We start from the raw sequence: 13,417 nt of genomic DNA, 5'->3' as shown, positions 1-13,417 counted from the left end.
ATAAATGGAACACTAGTCACTTTAATAATGTTTACATATCTTGCATTACTCATCTCATATGTACAGTTGAAGTCGGAAGTTTACATACACCTTAGCCACATACATTTAAACTCAGTTTTTCACAATTCCTGACATTTAATCCTAGTAAAAATCCCTGCCTTAGGTCAGTTAGGATCACCACTATTTTAAGAATGTGAAATGTCAATAACAGAGAGAATTATTAATTTCAGATTTGATTTCTTTCATCACATTCCCAGTGGGTCAGAAGTTTACATACACACAATTAAGTATTTGGTAGCATTGCCTTTAAATTGTTTAACTTGAGTCAAACGTTTTGGGTAGCCTTCCACAAGCTTCCCACAATAAGTTTGGTGAATTTTGGCCCATTCCTCCTGACAGAGCTGGTGTAACAGTCAGGTTTGTAGGCCTCCTTGCTCGCACACGCTTTTTGAATTCTGCCCACATATTTTCTATAGGATTGAGGTTAGGGCTTTGTGATGACCACTCCAATACCTTGACTTTGTTGTCCTTAAGCCATTTTGCCACAACTTTGGAAGTATGCTTGGAGTCATTGTCCATTTGAAAGACCAATTTGCGACCAAGCTTTAACTTCCGGACTGATGTCTTGAGATGTTGCTTCAATATATCCACATAATTTTCCATCCTCATGATGCCATCTATATTGTGAAGTGCACCAGTCCCTCCTGCAGCAAAGCAGCCCCACAACATGATGCTGCCACCCCGTGCTTCACAGTTGGGTTGGTGTTCTTCGGCTTGCAAGCCTCCCCCTTTTTCCTCCAAACATAAAGATGGTCATCATGGCCAAGTAGTTCAATTTTTGTTTCATCAGACCAGAGGACATTTCTCCAAAAAGTACGATCTTTGTCCCCATGTGCAGTTGCAAACCGTAGTCTGGCTTTTTTATGGCGGTTTTGGAGCAGTAGCTTCTTCCTTGCTGAGCAGCCTTTCAGGTTATGTTGATATAGGACTCGTTTTACTGTGGATATAGATACTTTTGTACCTGTTTCTTTCAGCATCTTCACAAGGTCCTTTGCTGTTGTTCTGGGATTGATTTGTACTTTTCGCACCAAAGTACGTTCATCTCTCAGAGACCGAACGCGTCTCCTTCCTGAGCGGTATGACATGGTATTTATACTTGCGTACTATTGTTTGTACAGATTACCATAGTACCTTCAGGCATTTGGAAATTGCTCCCAAGGATGAACCAGACTTGTGGAGGTCTACATTTTTTTTTCTGAGGTCTTGGCTGATTTCTTTTGATTTTCCCATGATGTCAAGCAAAGAGGCACTGAGTTTGAAGGTAGGCCTTGAAATACATCCACAGGTACACCTCCAATTGACTCAAATGATTACAATTAGCCTATCTAAAGCCATGACATCATTTTCTGGATTTTTCCAAGCTGTTTAAAGGCACAGTCAACTTAGCGTATGTAAACTTCTGCCCCACTGGAATTGTGATATTATAAGTGAAATTATCTGTCTGGTAACAATTGTTGGAACGATTACTTGTGTCATGCACAAAGTAGATGTCCCAACCAACTTGCCAAAACTATAGTTTGTTAACAAGAAATTTGTGGAGTGGTTGAAAAACAAGTTTTAATGTCACCGACCTAAGTGTATGTAAACTTCCAACTTCAACTGTATATACTGTATTCTATACTATCTATCTATTGAATCTTAGCCTATGCCGCTCTGTCGTTCTTATATAAAGAACATTCCTTTACTTAGATTTGTGTGTATTAGGTATTTGTTGTGGATATTACTTGTTAGATATTGCTGCACTGTCTGAACTAGAAGCACAAGCATTTTGCTACACTTGCAATAACATCTGCTAACCATGTGTATGTGACCAATAACATTTGATTTAATTTGAAACTTGGATGTAATCCAATGAGATGTATTTAATTTTCTCTTGTTATTCAAAATCATTTCCAAGTCATTTGGTGAGCAATTACTATCTAAATGTGGGATGGGAGGCCATTCTCCTCATACATCTTAAGGTAAACCTGAAAATAAAGTAATATTCTGGTATTGTGTTTAGACAGGAAGCGATAGCAGAGTTTAGCATTCATTTATAATGGCGGTGGGCGGAATTCTTTCCAGGCGGAGCGGTCGACGGTGCTCGTGCACGTGAAAGCCACTCAGTGGAGGCGGAGAAAATAAGAATCTGCTCTATTTGGGCGAACTCCACTACGTCCCATCGCTTCCAGTCTGAAAATCCTAGTGTTGTTAATAAAAAACAGCCAATAAATGTTCTGGGACATTACTGATTGGTGGTGTACACACATGGTTATGATGAACCCAGGTATGTGACATGTATGTACAAAAACTGTCTTGGTGAATCAATAATAGCCAAGGTAAGTGGGAAATCATGTTATTGTTGTATTTTGAGTAGACTATCACTTTAAATCAGTGGTTCTCATCCAGCTTTTCTCAATATTCACATTGCGAAAAATAACTGCCAAAATACAATCTGAAAAACTATTTTTGATGCTATATTGATAGTAAATGTAGCAATTATATGACAAGGGAACAACATTCCCACCTCTTTCATTGTCAATAATTAAATCACTGGTTTGAGAGCACAAAATCAACCAAAATAGCGCTGCTAATAGCTCTATATTTAAAATACTGTGATAGAAGAAAACATTTTCAGAGATTAAATCATTTAAAAAAAATGCAAGTTAATTATAATTTCTTCACACTTTCTACCTGGTGTAAGTCGTTTATGTTCAGACTGGTATGTTTTTTAAATTTATTTTTAAATACATATGTTTTTGGACTCAGAGACCCAAGACCCATTCGAAACGTCCTGCGACCCAAATTTGGGTTGGGACCCACCAGTTATGAATCGCTGCTTTAAATCATACCATGAAAAAAAATGATACAATACTTTATTGAACATTTATATTTCGTTAAAGTGATAGTTTCTCCCATACTGCCTTGTCTCATGGCAGCAGGCTATTTTATTGTAAGCTATATCAAGTGTTTCTATGTGTCAGGTCAGGATACAGAGAAACATTATTTAAATGGATTTAAATTACAAGTGCACAACTGTAATCATCGAAGGCCACAGTCCTGCTGGTCCTTCTTTTCTCCCTGGCACTTACACTAATTGATCAGATAGTGTAACTGGTTGGTTGTGCACCTTATATTACCAATATAAGCCAAGCAGGTAAAACTTGTAAAAAGTGTCTCATGTCTGAGTCTCGTGATTTTAGGTAGCTGGCGTCAGTGGGGGTCTTTGTGCTTGTCTTCTCAGCAGGGATGTGTACAGACATTTAAGGCTGGTCCAGGTGATCAAAAAAAAAGAAGCTGCCTCAGATTCTGACTCAAGTCAGGGACCCAGTTATTAGTACCAACTCTAATGTCTATGTAATGTAAACATGGGGTCATGTGTTGCTTTTATTTACCATGGGTATATATACACACCTGGAGAGTGAAAATGTCATTTGAACAATAAATAGTGGAGAGAAGTAGAAATAGAGAGAAGTACTGCAACACAAAGTGCAAGTTAGACACTATTGAACTACTGCTATACTTTGAGTTTATGTCAAGTTACATGAATAGTTCAAATATGTTATACATACGTTATTGGAAAAAATCAAATTAAAGACGTTCCTTTACAGTTCAGTTACTGTCTATATGTCTGTAATTATGTTTTTGCAAGCACTAGCCTGGCCTATGATGGAGCCTGGACGTTTTACAAGAGTGGTCTCTGACAGGGCTGGTCTTTGACAATACTCTGATTGATTTACAACTGCGTTTACTAGCCGAGTCCATAGATCAGTGGAGAGAATGATACAATGTTGCGAGTCCCACCGATTGATAGCAATATATGAAGCGAGATGAACGCATGCTGCGCGCGCATTTCCATCAGACGACGGAAGTGCACAGCAGAAACATCGGGGAAAGCGTCAAGGGAGTGAAAACGAAGCAGAATTAGTCAATGAGAGAGAGGGGGAGAGGGAGGAGAGGAGAGAGGGAGTAAGGAAAAGAAAGGAGAAAGCAATACGGAGGCTGCAGAGTTGCTTGGTCGAGGTGGACGTGGCGGGTCCGGTTCAGTTTGAAGCCAAGCAACTGTGGCGACAGCGAGCCGAAGGCTAAAAAAGCCATGAATCGGAGAAACCGCAGGTAGCTATTGCTAGCTGTTTTTTTTTAATACTGATTTCCTTCTTTTTCGACCACTTTCTCATATGCCAGTGTGTGAATGTTCATGGCCCAACACAGGTTTCGTAATTCGACACAATTTATTTAGTTTAGCGACACTTGCCTGGTACTACCTGCAAGGGTTCAGGATGCACGCTCAAAGTGAATTTTAAAAAGTAGCTAGTAACAGTACAGTATAGCCGCCTCACTTTCCTTCCTAGCTACATGTCATCGAGCTAGTTAGACGCATCTGTAAAGCTAGCTATCTAGCTAGCAGCATCGACGTTAGCGATAAACAAGATGGCCACTGGCTAACTAGTTAGCTAGAAATGGCATCTTGCCCTGTCTTTGTACGATGGTAGTCAGCTGGTAAACTGAAATATGCCTTTTAAAAATTATGCAAAGAGTTGGCTGGTGAAAAAAATCCCCTCCGAAAAGTTTGTGCTGGTTTTAAGCGCTTCATATGTCACCCAATAGCTTGCATATTGCCATCCTCAACCAACTGGGTGAGAGAAAAAAAATCACCGCCAGATTCTTGCAGCCAACTAGTGCATGATGTGCGTGGCTGGTTTGTCATTCTGCCTATTTGGTCAGAACATGCAGGTATTGCATGAACACTCATGTTGAAGTTTACACTAAAGTCCTTAATTTTGGTGCCATGTGATATTTAGATTTCAAGGCGAGTTATTGTATAGTCATCGAATTGACGAGCATGAATGTTGTGAAGTTAGAAGTAGCCAAAACGATTTCAGGACGTTTGGCTGCCAACTTCTCACCAGCCATCATTAAAACTTTTCGAGATACAAACAGTTCTCGAAGTTCTCTATTGTCATTGCACATCTGTGTGTGTTTTCTCATACATATAGTTTGCTTGTCACTAGTTATTGTGAGTCTGTGTAGTTATCTTTTTAGTATTCTGTGTGCTTGTTTTATTTGTAATAATAAGCCAATGTTATTATGAGTTGACAGACCAGTTATTTTTGTATTACTTTCCCTACTAGGCCTATCAGTTACATTAGCCCTGCTATATTCTAATTGAAGTGAGGCCCGTAGAAGACAATGGGTTATATTTTTTAACTTAATTATTTAATATCCCTTGTCTTCTTTCATTCCAGGGGCTTCAAAGATATGTTTTGCTCCTAACCCAAGGAAGAAGGCTTGGCATCAGAACAAGCTGTACTGTCAGAGGGACACTCAAGTGGACCAAGGCTCTTTTCAGGGCAAAGTAGTACTATTCTCTGATCCATTACTGGACTAACTGGAGACGGGTGCATAAGGACTCTGCAGCCATGGCAGAGTTAGAGACAGAATGCATTACGCTAGGACTCGACACGCTGCATGCATCAGAGTGTGGCTCGCCACCGCTGGATCCACTTCGGCCTGAGTGCACCTCGCCAACCCTCCACCTGCTCTCGTCCGACTGCAGTACGCCTACACTCGGCACGCTAGCGGCAGAGATTGCAGAGCCCATGATCATGCTGCCCTGCGTGAAGACTGAGCCCGCAGATGACCTGGACCCCATCCGCACCGTGGACCTGTCAGAGATCCAGCCACTGAGCACGGCGGAGTTGGGCCATGAACAGATCAAGATGGAGATCAGTGGGTTGGACTACATCAAGTCTGAGCACCACGTCCACGACCTCCACTGCTTCCACAGCTCTGAGTACGAGAGCGACTCGTATTCTATGAAGTCTCACTACGAGCCCAGCCTGGTGTTCGACTACATCACCCACGTGTCCGACAGCCTGGACTACATCAGGTCGGAGCAGCACGCTGACCTGCAGTGTTATTACACCACCGAGCTCGGGGCCATCAAGACTGAGTACGAGCCCAACCTGATGTCCAGCCACATCAAGACCGAAATGAGCCTAGAGTCTATCCACATGGCCGAGCTCCGGACCGAGCTAAACAAGCTCAGCCATGAAGGGGTCATGGAAGGCCATAGGCTGGACAACGAGTTCCCTGGCGCAGGAGGCCTCTACGAGCTGCAGTCTACCCATGCTGGCAAAGGCCCAGGGCACACAAGCACGAAAGGGCATAGCACAACCCCACGCAAACCTCGTAACCTCAGTGGGGAGAAGCCTTTCTCTTGCACCCAGTGTGGGAAGAATTTCAGCACTCTGGGGAACCTTAAAACACACCAGCGCATTCACACAGGAGAGAGGCCGTATACCTGCTCGCAGTGCGGCAAGAGCTTTGGCCAGGCAGGGAACCTGAAGAGGCACCAGCTCATTCACACGGGTCAGAAACCCTACATCTGTGCCCACTGCCCCAAGGGCTTCACCAAAGCAGATGACCTCCGCTCACACCAGAGGCTACACACCGGCGAGAAGCCCTTCTGTTGCCTTCAGTGTGGGAAGAGCTTTGGGCAGTCCAAGGAGCTCAAAGCCCACCAGCTAAGCCACACCGGAGAGAGGCCTTTCTGCTGCCAACACTGTGGGAAGAGCTTCACCAAGGAAATGAGCTACCACAACCACCTGCAGATTCACACCGGTGAGAAACCGTACTGCTGCTCTCAGTGCGGGAAGACATTCAGCAACTCGGGGGTCCTCAAAACACACGAGAAGATACATTCCGGGGTGAGGCCATTCGGCTGCACACAGTGCGGTAAGAGCTTTGGCCGTTTGGGACATCTTAAAGCACACCAGCAAATCCACACTGGGGAGAGACCTTTCGCCTGCCTCCAGTGTGGGAAGAACTTCAGCCAGTCAGGCCATCTCAAAGCACACGAGCAAATTCACAAAAGAGAGAGATCAGACATGAGCAGCAGCAGCAGTGGTGGCAGCAGCAGCCGCAGTACTGATAGTAGCTAAATACCTTTAACCTCTTAAGTATTATTCCTTTTTTTATATAAATACTATATATATATATGTTTTTCCTTACACTTTTCTTACGTTTTTCATACCTTTTGTGCTTTTTGAGTTATGTTCTTTGGGGGTCAACTTGACTGATTTGCTATTATGCAAATGTCTGTATGTTGGGATCAGTGAAGTTACTGAGGGACTTATAGAAAACTTTGTATCTCGTCTGATCTGTGTTGTAGTGAGTGCCATTCCAGTTTCTTTCCTCCAGAAAAATCACTTATTGATAACATGTAATTCCTAAAACCATGTACTGGAATTCATTATTAAAGAAACTAATGCAACACCAAATCTCTCCTTTCTTTTGTCTCATCCTGTATTATGATCCTGAATTATGATATTGTCTACCGGAGTGGCAAATGAATCTCTTTACTAGAACATTGGTAACAGGTCAAGACTGAATGTTGCGCCCGGAATGTTGTACCACAATTGCACACTACTGTATCGCCACTATACTCATTAGAAATAAAGTGTACAGAGCTGAGAAAGTAGTATAGATACTGTTAGCACTGTAGTAAAATGGGTACTGTAGTATTTTGATTGTAGAAAAGATGACTCCCACACACTCCCATATGTTGTTTTGATCACCATCACCTCCCTGCTAGCAGGGGTGGGAAAAAGTACCCAATTTCCATACTTGAGTAAAGATATCTTAGTAGAAAATGACTAAAGTGAACGTCGCCCAGTAAAATACTACTTGAGTAACATTTTTGGGTTTTAAATATACTAAAGTATTGAAAGTATATATTATTTCAAATTGCTCATTTTAAGAAAACCAGATGGCACAATTTTTGTTATCTTTTATATTTATGGATAACTAGAGGCACGCTCCAACACTGACATAATTGACAAACAAACCATGTGTGCTTCATGAGTCCGCAAGATCAGAAGCAGTAGGGATGGTCAGGGATGTTCTCTTGATAAGTGTGAATTGGACCATTTTCCAGTCCTGCTAAGCATTCAAAATCTAATGAGTGTTTTTGGGTGTCAGGGAAAATGTATGGAGTAAAAAGTACCTTATTTTCTTTAGGAATGTGAAGTAAAAAGCTGTCTAAAATATAAATGGAGAAGTACAGATAACACAAAAAATGACTTTGGTACTTTACACAACTGCCTGCTAGGTATGTGATTTCATGGTCGTTTTTACAATTCTTAGTTATAACATACTTTATTGCACACTCTAGTACTATGGCACTATAGACATGTTTGCTCTGACATACAGAATGAAGATACCAGTAACTACAGACAAGGTCATTTGATCATTTTAATCCTTCAACCACCAGCAGCACTGTTAGGTTCACAATATCATTGGAAGAATTTGAATGGACTTTTACGCACATACAGTGGGGCAAACAAGTATGTAGTCAGCCACTAATTGTGCAAGTTCTCCCACTTAAAAATATGAGAGAGGCCTGTAATTCTCATCATAGGTACACTTCAACTATGACAGACAAAATGAGAAACAAAAATCCAGAAAATCACATTGTAGGATTTGTAATGAATTTATTTGCAAAATATGGTGGAAAATATGTGGTGGGAAAATGGCCTCAATCATCTTTTTAAGTGGGAGAACTTGCACAATTTTTTGGGCTGACTAAATACTTTTTTGCCCCACTGTATATCACGCTTCCTGAGTATTATACCTTTATAATAGATTCACTAGAACTCACACTCATGTTTAAGATGTAACAGGTTTATCTTGAAAATGAATGGAATTCATTTTTGTAGAGATAAAGAATAGCTTGATTAGTTAATTTAGTTGGGTTGACCCTTGCCTTGACTAGAACCTCATTCGGTGTGTGACTAGGTATGGCGTGAGAACACCTCGCCATATCCTTTATCACAGATACCACCGTGGAGCTGCTACTGCTGCAACACAAACATAATATATATACATAATCATATATATATAAATGACTGATTAAATATTTTGTTAATCAAATTATTTTAAAATATATTACATTACACAGAATGCATTTTAAACTTCATGCAATGTATTACTTTTGTATGACTCAATAAAAAATATATATTGATAGGAGTGGGAAAAAAAGGTAATTGTGTTTTGATAAGCACGCCAAAGCACACCAAAGACAGCATTAACGATAGAATACATATCTAGTTTTTCAAGCGACAGTCTTTTAATCCTTTTGAGTCATCACAAAAATCGGCCTTCTCACGAAAACATTTGTAGCATCTGACCTATTAGGATCTATTATGACCCCTCTATGGAAAAGGGAGACTCTCGCGAACATAATGTTTTCTTTATTTTGCTCTACGACGGTAACCCATACAAATTAATAGAAGTATGGAGGTAGTTTTGTGCCAACAAAAATGAGGGGTTAAATACGTGTAAAAAAGACACAAATGTTTCCCGAGCTTTCTTATATCTCTTAAATATAGGACAGACACTTCAGAACCTTATTCCTTCTGATTTAATTTTTAACATTTATTAATGTGTTATTCAATGTGTTTCTATGGGCTGTAGTGGTAAAGGGCAAATTCTATATTTTTTTCAAAGAATTGTTTAAAAAAATTAATACCTAAAGCGGGCCTAAAATTCAAAGAGCTAAATGATCCATGGTATGACCATCTTAAAACAATTCCCCCCAACGGCTTAGACGTTTAGTTAAGGGAGTATGCGAGGCACAGATGTTCGCTTCACCTAGCCAAGTTCTGCTACGAGCAAACCAAACGTGGTATGCAGGCGCCTTTAGACACTGCCCGTGTCCAAAGTCTGGCTTACCTACTACTTACTTAAACTGCATAAGGTGTAGTTATTGTACTGAATACTATTTAGAACGTACTGTTTAGTAAAAAACAAATGCAGTTAACAACAAATATCAGCATACTAGGCTCATCCTACTGCAACGCGTCATCCAATGCGCAATTACGTTGATTCTCGCCATTCCTTCATTTTGGTACAGTTGGCCCCCTCAGCTGATTAACAGCTGTTGTCAAACACACCTGGGTTTCAAAAGGCAATTATCTTCCTCTATAGTATGCAGCGAATTCTACTAAATGAAAAGCTGAAATGAGTATGACTTCCTGGAATTTAATTCATACATTTTTGATATTTCACATGCTATAAAATGTCATTTTTTTGCATACCCCAAATGCCTACTATTTAAATTGCAGGTACGGGTATACAGCCATGGCCACATTGTTGGTGTTACCTTTATTTCGGCAGTTACCTGTATATACAGTGCATTCGGAAAGTACTCAGACACCTTCAATTTTTCTACATTTTGTTACGTTTACAGCCTTATTCTAAAATGGAATAAAAAAAATGTCCTCAACAATCTATACACTATACCCCATAATGACAAAGTGAAAACAGGTTTTTAGACATTTTTGCAAATTTATTTTAAAAAATAATACTGAAATACCTCATTTACATATGTATTCAGACCCTTTGTATGAAACTCAAAATTAAGCTCAGGTGCATCCTGTTTCCATGGTGTCACGTTCTGACCATAGTTCTTTTGTGTTGGTCAGGACGTGAGCTGAGTGGGCATTCTATGTTGTGTGTCTAGTTTTCCCATTTCTATGTTTGGCCTGATATGGTTCTCAATCAGAGGCAGGTGTTAGTCATTGTCTCTGATTGGGAACCATATTTAGGTAGCCTGTTTTGTGTTAGGTTTTGTGGGTGGTTGTCCCCTGTCTTTGTGTCTATGCACCAGATAGGACTGTTTCGTTTTTTCACATTTGTTGTTTTGTATTTTGTAGTGTTCACGTTTATTGTCTTTATTAAACATGTTGAACACTAACCACGCTGCGCTTTGGTCCGATCCTTCGTCCACAGAAGAAATCCGTTACACATGGATCATCCTTGAGATGTTTCGACTACTTGATTGGAGTCCACCTGTGGTAAATTCAATTGATTGGACATGATTTGGAAAGGCACACACCTGCCTATATAAGGTCCCACAGTTGACAATACATGTCAGAGCAAAAACCAAGCCATGAGGTCGAAGGAATTGTCCATAGAGCTTCAAGACAGGATTGTGTTGAGGCACAGATCTGGGTAAGAGTATCAAAAAATATCTGCAGCATAGAAGGTCCCCAAGAACACAGTGGCCTCCATCATTCTTAAATGGAAGAAGCTTGGAACCACGAAGACTCGTCCTAGAGCTGGCTGCCTGGCCAAACTGAGCAATCGGGGGAGAAGGGCCTTTGGTCAGGGAGGTGACCAAGTACCCGATGGTCACTCTGACAGAGCGTCAGAATTCCTCTGTGGGGATGGGAGAACCTTCCAGAATGACAACCATCTGTGCAGCACTCCACCAATCAGGCCTTTTTGGTAGAGTGGCCAGACGGTAGCCATTCCTCAGTTAAAGGCACATGACAACCCACTTGGAATTTGCCAAAAGGCACCTAAAAGGCTGTCAGACTATGAGAAACAAGAATCTCTGTTCGGATGAAACCAAGATTGAACTCTTTGTCCTGAATGACAAGTGTCACGTTTGGAGGAAACCTGACACCATCCCTATGGCGAAGCATGATTGTGGCAGTGACAGGCTGTGGGGATGTTTTGCAGCGGCTGGGACTGGGAGACTAGTCAGGATCGAGGGAAAGATGAACGGAGCAAAGTACAGAGAGATCCTTGATGAAAAACCTGCTCAGGACCTCAGACTGGGGTGAAGGTTCACCTTCCAACAACACAATGACCCTAAGCGCTCTGCCAAGACAATGCAGGAGTTGCTTCGGGAAAAGTCTCTGACTGTCTTTGAGTGGCCCAGCCAGAGCCCGGACTTGAACCGAAACGAACGATATCAGCTGATAACAAATCAAATCAAATCAAATGTATTTATATAGCCCTTCGTACATCAGCTGATATCTCAAAGTGCTGTACAGAAACCCAGCCTAAAACCCCAAACAGCAAGCAATGCAGGTGTAGAAGCATGGTGGCTAGGAAAAACTCCCTAGAAAGGCCAAAACCTTGGAAGAAACCTAGAGAGGAACCAGGCTATGTGGGGTGGCCAGTCCTCTTCTGGCTGTGCCGGGTGGAGATTATAACAGAACATGGCCAAGATGTTCAAATGTTCATAAATGACCAGCATGGTCAAATAATAATAATCACAGGCAGAACAGTTGAAACTGGAGCAGCAGCACAGCCAGGTGGACTGGGGACAGCAAGGAGCCATCATGTCAGGTAGTCCTGAGGCATGGTCCAAGGGCTCAGGTCCTCCGAGAGAGAGAAAGAAAGAGAGAAAGAGAAAATTAGAGAGAGCATACTCATATTCACACAGGACACCGGATAGGACAGGAGAAGTACTCCACATATATCAAACTGACCCTAGCCCCCCGACACATAAACTACTGCAGCATAAATACTGGAGGCTGAGACAGGAGGGGTCAGGAGACACTGTGGCCCCATCCGATGACAACCCCGGACAGGGCCAAACAGGAAGCATATAACCCCACTCACTTTGCCAAAGCACAGCCCCCACACCACTAGAGGGATATCCTCAACCACCAACTTACCATCCTTAGACAAGGCCGAATATAGCCCACAGAGATCTCCGCCATGGCACAAACAAGGGGGGGCGCCAACCCAGACAGGAAGATCACATCAGAATACATCAGAATACTTCTGTAATACATTTTTAAAAATAAATTTGAAAACATTTCTGAACTTGTTATTGCTTTATCAGTATGGGGTATTGTATGTAGATTGATGAGAAAGAAAAAAATATTTAATCCATTTTCGAATAAGGCACTGTATATGACAAGATCTTGTACTTGAGAAACTGGGAGTGGAGTTGATCTAGTGTCTGAACGTTCCTACTGTGGAGCCTGAGCCAGCAGAGGGAGTGCTACTCCCCCTTACTGCATACAACTCATCAAATCGAATTGAGCTTTATTAGCATGTACATAGCACTTCAATAGATTTGAACATGTACGATAAAAGTCAACAAAATCATATGAGACCTACTGCGTGTCATATTTTTCAGGGTCCTCTTCATCTTTTCAGAAGCCATGGTTGTTATTATTATCAATAACCATAGATATAATATACCATCCAAAACATAACATCATGCACATCATCATATGCATATGATTTTATTAAAAGTGTTCAATGCCATGATAATAGGAGGTTTATTGAGATTTGTCCATAGTTTATATGTTATTAATACCTGCATGTGTTAACATGAATGTCCTGATGACATATGATCACATGGGCGACATATGGTTTGAAAACCTCCTTCTCACTGAAGTCATCATGGGACCGTCCTGTGTTGTTGATGCACAGAAGAATAGTTCCTTGTAGATGGATGGCAGCCAGGAAATGAAAAGGTCATCGTCATGACTATACAAGCAATAAGGCCCAAGGGGGCATGGTGGTATTTTGTGAACATTCTTAAGTGGTGTTGCTTGGCATGACC

The 13,417-nt window shown here is 41.3% G+C and overlaps 1 protein-coding gene across 1 annotated transcript; it reads left to right on the top strand.

Annotated features, from left to right (window-relative positions):
- Positions 1 to 3,889: 3,889 nt before the first annotated feature.
- LOC115110209 (gastrula zinc finger protein XlCGF57.1-like) lies at positions 3,890 to 7,322 on the top strand. Its single transcript, XM_029635659.2, has 2 exons — positions 3,890 to 4,155; positions 5,286 to 7,322. The coding sequence occupies exon 2, from the start codon at positions 5,460 to 5,462 to the stop codon at positions 6,981 to 6,983; it is 1,524 nt and encodes a 507-aa protein (XP_029491519.1). The 5' UTR covers positions 3,890 to 4,155; positions 5,286 to 5,459; the 3' UTR covers positions 6,984 to 7,322.
- Positions 7,323 to 13,417: the final 6,095 nt, after the last annotated feature.

Source organism: Oncorhynchus nerka, linkage group LG26 (assembly GCF_034236695.1).
Source record: "Oncorhynchus nerka isolate Pitt River linkage group LG26, Oner_Uvic_2.0, whole genome shotgun sequence".
Lineage (NCBI taxonomy): Eukaryota > Metazoa > Chordata > Actinopteri > Salmoniformes > Salmonidae > Oncorhynchus > Oncorhynchus nerka.
The sequence above is the reverse complement of the archived record's forward strand: the minus strand, read 5'-3'. Positions and strand labels throughout refer to the sequence as shown.